The sequence below is a fragment of the Crinia signifera genome, chromosome 5 (genome assembly GCF_055691185.1).
Source record: "Crinia signifera chromosome 5, ASM5569118v1, whole genome shotgun sequence".
NCBI classification, from domain to species: Eukaryota; Metazoa; Chordata; class Amphibia; order Anura; family Myobatrachidae; genus Crinia; species Crinia signifera.
The window spans coordinates 175844452-175851370 of record NC_139221.1 but is presented as its reverse complement, the minus strand read 5'-3'; the positions used below and the strand labels follow the sequence as shown (position 1 = coordinate 175851370).

General features: G+C 46.2%; 1 protein-coding gene across 1 annotated transcript in view; it reads right to left on the bottom strand.

Annotated features, from left to right (window-relative positions):
* Positions 1 to 409: 409 nt before the first annotated feature.
* LOC146005763 (zinc finger BED domain-containing protein 5-like) overlaps positions 410 to 6919 on the bottom strand; it is a 61155-nt gene continuing 54645 nt past the window's right edge. The window contains exon 3 of the mRNA XM_083145190.1: positions 410 to 572. Within this exon, the coding sequence (XP_083001316.1) occupies positions 410 to 572 (163 nt within the window). The remainder of the gene's footprint in view (positions 573 to 6919) is intronic.

Genomic DNA, 6919 nt, shown 5'->3' with positions numbered 1-6919 from the left:
CCACTGTGCATAAAAATTTGGAAACATGGCAAACAGTGTATCATTTGCTGTCTAATGCTGGCCACACATCAGAAAGATATCGTTCCAACCAGCCAACTTTTGGCTGGTTGGAATGATAATCTTTCTAGTGTGTGGGAGCAAACGATTATCAGCCGTTTGCTCCCACACGGACAAAAACGCTGATCAACGGCCCAAAACGGTCGTTCCAACTAGCTGGGAAAAATCAAACCTGTTTGATTTTTCCCAGCTAATCGTTCTGGTGTAGGGGGAAAGTTCCCCCAACCGAACGATATGTAGACGGACAGTGACAAGCAGTGCCCGCCTACATCTGTCACTGCTGCCCCCTTCTGCATCCCATGTCCTCTCCCTGCGGGCTGACGCTCACCTGCCGGGAGCAGAGCTTGGGTGATCACTCCTGCCTGTGGGCGCTGCGGGAGCACAACGGGCTGCTGCAGGCGAAGTTCTCCGGGCTGGGGACGGAGTTGAAGAAGAGGGCGCTGCGGGCCGGCCGTCGGGCGAAGTCGCTGGTGTCCCGGCTCTCCGCCGTGCAGAACGAGCTGCAGATGACGGTGCTGCACTACCAGACAGGGGAGACAGGCACCGTCGAGAGAGGCGGCCTGTATATGTGTATCACCCGGCTCTCACCTTGCCCGGCTCTCTTCACGCTGCGGGTGTATACCCGGAGCCCGGCTTCCCTCGTCCTCCCGCTGCCACTGCCGCTGAAGCTATTCTTGAAAAGTAAGTGCTTCAGCCGTCTGTCACTGTCCCCATGTCCCCGCTGTACCTGTCCTGCATTCCCCGCTGCCTGTCACTCTCCCCGCTGTCCCTGTGCCCACATCCTCCTCTGCCACTGTCCCTGTGTGATATTACTATTACTAATACTATTGGTTCTGCTGTGGAACTAAGAGTCCCAGCAAGCCCATTAATGGGCCGCATGCTGGGACCTGTGGTTCTCCAAGTCCCAGTATGCAGTGCAGGCTTGTTGGGACTCATAGTTCCACAGCAGAACCCAATGGTTTGTCTATCTTTTACAAAAAAAATCAGCACCGGACCAGGATGCAGGACCCCCGGACCAGGATGCCAGACCAGGACGCCGGAACTCAAGACCAGGATCCCAGGACACAAGACCAGGACACCAGACCAGGACCGAGGGCTACCTACGGGCTCAAGATAGGTAAGTATCAGTATGTATGGGCTCCGTATGTATTAAAGTTTTATTTTTTTTTATGTGTCAGTGTGCTTTTATTTAACTATTGGTTTTGTTGAGGAACTAAGAGTCCCAACATGGCCATTAATGGGCCGCATGCTGGGACTTGTGGTACTCCAAGTCCCAGTATGTGTTCCAGGCTTGCTGGGACTCATAGTTGCACAACAAAACCCAATGGTTTAATCTATGATTTTTTAATACCAGCCCGGCTCTTTTTATCATTTATTTTTCTATTTTTACACTGAAGCCTGCAAGAAGAAAAGCAAAAGTTCACTGAAATAAAGACACTTAAAAAAAAAAAAAATCTTCAAAACAGGCAGACACTGCCTGCCCACTTCTATGACATCAGAGGTTGGACAGAAGTTGGCTGGACTTAAAAAAAAAAAAGAAGTTTGCTGGTTGGAAGAAAAGTTGGTTAGATGTGTGGGGAATGGTTTTAGTTGGACTGTCAAGTTGGATGGTTGGAGGTTTCAAGGGTTTTAAAAAAGTTGGTCGGAAGTTGGTCTGATGTGTGGCCAGCATAAGTCATGTTTCCCATATTTTACCTTCCCAGATACAAGCCCGTTTGAGTGATTGGGGCACTTTTTAGCTAAAATCATCCTACGAGGCCTAACTGCATATGCTAAAGCCTGCCTATTTTAAATGGTGTAGTGGCCCCTGCAACCTCCAAAAATATCAGGACTTACTTCCCCAATAACCTGCTAACTCACCCCTGAAATACATACTTATTCACCCTATTTTGTTCATTGGACTCATTTCTCATTTGAAATGCCCATTTTTGGGGGGCCAGAAATGTGCGTCTTTAAAATGTGATTTCTACGATACCCCACTTTTGCGCGTCGGACCTCAACTTTTCCCGTAAACGCAGAAAAACCGCAATTTTCAGGAGAAACGAGACAGACATCCCCTCCCTCTGCCACCCACCCGCCCAACTGACAGCCAGCCATTAGACATGCACAGATAGTTCTGAGGGTCTGTTTGTGATGTCATAAAGGGGCTGCTGATCAATGGGCAGCTTTCTGATTGGCTGCTGTATTTGATTGACAGATGGAAGCTGGCAGCTGATTGGCTGTCTAGCCTTAAGTGCTTTACACACCTCCCTGATGGTACCACTGGCTAAGACTCCACCTCAGCTCATTGGGTAATGAAAAATTTAGAACAATTGATGGATGAAAGCAGGCAGGCCGGCCATTTTAGGACACTCAGTGGACTTGTTTAATGCAATGCACCTTTGTATATTCACATGCATTCGCTTCGTGCTGTAACCACTGTGCATAAAAATTTGGAAACATGGCCTACAGTGTATCATTTTCTGTCTAAGTCATGTTTCCCATATTTTCCCTTCCCAGATACAAGCCCGTTTGAGTGTTTGGGGCAGTTTTTAGCTAAAATCATCCTACGGGGCCTAACTGCATATGCTAAAACCTGCCTATTTTGAATGGTGTAGTGGCCCCTGCAACCTCCAAAAATATCAGGACTTACTTCCCCAATAATCTGCTAACTCACCCCTGAAATACATACTTATTCACACTATTTTGTTCATTGGACTCATTTCTCATTTGAAATGCCCATTTTTGGGGGGCCAGAAATGTGCGTCTTTAAAATGTGATTTCTACGATACCCCACTTTTGCGCGTCGGACCTCAACTTTTCCCGTAAACGCAGAAAAACCGCAATTTTCAGGAGAAACGAGACAGACATCCCCTCCCTCTGCCACCCACCCGCCCAACTGACAGCCAGCCATTAGACATGCACAGATAGTTCTGAGGGTCTGTTTGTGATGTCATAAAGGGCCTGCTGATCAATGGGCAGCTTTCTGATTGGCTGCTGTATTTGAGTGACAGATGGAAGCTGGCAGCTGATTGGCTGTCTAGCCTAAAGTGCTTTACACACCTCCCTGATGGTACCACTGGCTAAGACTCCACCTCAGCTCATTGGTTAATGAAATATTTAGAACAATTGATGGATGAAAGCAGGCAGGCCGGCCATTTTGGGACACTCAGTGGACTTGTTTAATGCAATGCACCTTTGTATATTCACATGCATTCGCTTCATGCTGTAACCACTGTGCATAAAAATTTGGAAACATGGCATATAGTGTATCATTTGGTGTCTAAGTCATGTTTCCCATATTTTCCCTTCCCAGATACAAGCCCGTTTGAGTGTTTGGGGCACTTTTTAGCTAAAATCATCCTACGGGGCCTAACTGCATATGCTAAAACCTGCCTTTTTTGAATGGTGTAGTGGCCCCTGCAACCTCCAAAAATATCAGGACTTACTTCCCCAATAATCTGCTAACTCACCCCTGAAATACATACTTATTCACCCTATTTTGTTCATTGGACTCATTTCTCATTTGAAATGCCCATTTTTGGGGGGCCAGAAATGTGCGTCTTTAAAATGTGATTTCTACGATACCCCACTTTTGCGCGTCGGACCTCAACTTTTCCCGTAAACGCAGAAAAACCGCAATTTTCAGGAGAAACGAGACAGACATCCCCTCCCTCTGCCACCCACCCGCCCAACTGACAGCCAGCCATTAGACATGCACAGATAGTTCTGAGGGTCTGTTTGTGATGTCATAAAGGGCCTGCTGATCAATGGGCAGCTTTCTGATTGGCTGCTGTATTTGATTGACAGATGGAAGCTGGCAGCTGATTGGCTGTCTAGCCTAAAGTGCTTTACACACCTCCCTGATGGTACCAGTGGCTAAGACTCCACCTCAGCTCATTGGGTAATGAAAAATTTAGAACAATTGATGGATGAAAGCAGGCAGGCCGGCAATTTTGGGACACTCAGTGGACTTGTTTAATGCAATGCACCTTTGTATATTCACATGCATTCGCTTCATGCTGTAACCACTGTGCATAAAAATTTGGAAACATGGCATTTAGTGTATCTTTTGGTGTCTAAGTCATGTTTCCCATATTTTCCCTTCCCAGATGCAAGCCCGTTTGAGTGTTTGGGGCACTTTTTAGCTAAAATCATCCTACGGGGCCTAACTGCATATGCTAAAACCTGCCTATTTTGAATGGTGTAGTGGCCCCTGCAACCTCCAAAAAATATCAGGACTTACTTCCCCAATAACCTGCTAACTCACCCCTGAAATACATACTTATTCACCCTATTTTGTACATTGGACTCATTTCTCATTTGAAATGCCCATTTTTGGGGGGCCAGAAATGTGCGTCTTTAAAAGGTGATTTCTACGATACCCCACTTTTGCGCGTTGGACCTCAACTTTTCCCGTAAACGCAGAAAAAGCGAAATTTCCAGGAGAAACGAGACAGACATCCCCTCCCTCTGCCACCCACCCACCCAACTGACAGCCAGCCATTAGACATGCACAGATAGTTCTGAGGGTCTGTCTGTGATGTCATAAAGGGCCTGCTGATCAATGGGCAGCTTTCTGATTGGCTGCTGTATTTGATTGACAGATGGAAGCTGGCAGCTGATTGGCTGTCTAGCCTAAAGTGCATTACACACCTCCCTGATGGTACCACTGGCTAAGACTCCACCTCAGCTCATTGGGTAATGAAAAATTTAGAACAATTGATGGATGAAAGCAGGCAGGCCGGCCATTTTGGGACGCTCATTGGACTTGTTTAATGCAATGCACCTTTGTATATTCACATGCATTCGCTTCATGCTGTAACCACTGTGCATAAAAATTTGGAAACATGGCATTTAGTGTATCTTTTGGTGTCTAAGTCATGTTTCCCATATTTTCCCTTCCCAGATGCAAGCCCGTTTGAGTGTTTGGGGCACTTTTTAGCTAAAATCATCCTACAGGGCCTAACTGCATATGCTAAAGCCTGCCTATTTTGAATGGTGTAGTGGCCCCTGCAACCTCCAAAAATATCAGGACTTACTTCCCCAATAACCTGCAAACTCACCCCTGAAATACATACTTATTCATCCTATTTTGTTCATTGGACTCATTTCTCATTTGAAATGCCCATTTTTGGGGGGCCAGAAATGTGCGTCTTTAAAAGGTGATTTCTACGATACCCCACTTTTGCGCGTCGGATCTCAACTTTTCCCGTAAACGCAGAAAAAACGCAATTTTAGGGAGAAACGAGACAGACATCCCCTCCCTCTGCCACCCACCCACCCAACTGACAGCCAGCCATTAGACATGCACAGATAGTTCTGAGGGTCTGTCTGTGATGTCATAAAGGGCCTGCTGATCAATGGGCAGCTTTCTGATTGGCTGCTGTATTTGATTGACAGATGGAAGCTGGCAGCTGATTGGCTGTCTAGCCTAAAGTGCTTTACACACCTCCCTGATGGTACCACTGGCTAAGACTCCACCTCAGCTCATTGGGTAATGAAAAATTTAGAACAATTGATGGATGAAAGCAGGCAGGCCGGCCATTTTGGGACACTCAGTGGACTTGTTTAATGCAATGCACCTTTGTATATTCACATGCATTCGCTTCATGCTGTAACCACTGTGCATAAAAATTTGTAAACATGGCAAACAGTGTATCATTTGCTGTCTAAGTCATGTTTTCCATATTTTCCCTTCCCAGATGCAAGCCCGTTTGAGTGTTTGGGGCACTTTTTAGCTAAAATCATCCTACAGGGCCTAACTGCATATGCTAAAGCCTGCCTATTTTGAATGGTGTAGTGGCCCCTGCAACCTCCAAAAATATCAGGACTTACTTCCCCAATAACCTGCTAACTCACCCCTGAAATACATACAGTACTTATTCATCCTATTTTGTTCATTGGACTCATTTCTCATTTGAAATGCCCATTTTTGGGGGGGCAGAAATGTGCGTCTTTAAAAGGTGATTTCTACGATACCCCACGTTTGCGCGTCGGACCTCAACTTTTCCCGTAAACGCAGAAAAAGCGCAATTTTCAGGAGAAACGAGACAGACATCCCCTCCCTCTGCCACCCACCCGCCCAACTGACAGCCAGCCATTAGACATGCACAGATAGTTCTGAGGGTCTGTTTGTGATGTCATAAAGGGCCTGCTGATCAATGGGCAGCTTTCTGATTGGCTGCTGTATTTGCTTGACAGATGGAAGCTGGCAGCTGAGTGGCTGTCTAGACTAAAGTGCTTTACACACCTCCCTGATGGTACCACTGGCTAAGACTCCACCTCAGCTCATTGGGTAATGAAAAATTTAGAACAATTGATGGATGAAAGCAGGCAAGCCGGCCATTTTGGGACGCTCATTGGACTTGTTTAATGCAATGCACCTTTGTATATTCACATGCATTCGCTTCATGCTGTAACCACTGTGCATAAAAATTTGGAAACATGGCATACAGTGTATCATTTGCTGTCTAGGTCATGTTTCCCATATTTTCCCTTCCCAGATACAAGCCCGTTTCAGTGTTCTGGGCACTTTTTAGCTAAAATCAACCTACGGGGCCTAACTGCATATGCTAAAGCCTGCCTATTTTGAATGGTGTAGTGACCCCTGCAACCTCCAAAAATATCAGAACTTACTTCCCCAATAACCTGCTAACTCACCCCTGAAATACATACTTATTCACCCTATTTTGTTCATTGGACTCATTTCTCATTTGAAATGCCCATTTTTGGGGGGGCCAGAAATGTGCGTCTTTAAAAGGTGATTTCTACGATACCCCACTTTTGCGCGTCGGACCTCAACTTTTCCCGTAAACTCAGAAAAACCGCAATTTTAGGGAGAAACGAGACAGACATCCCCTCCCTCTGCCACCCACCCGCC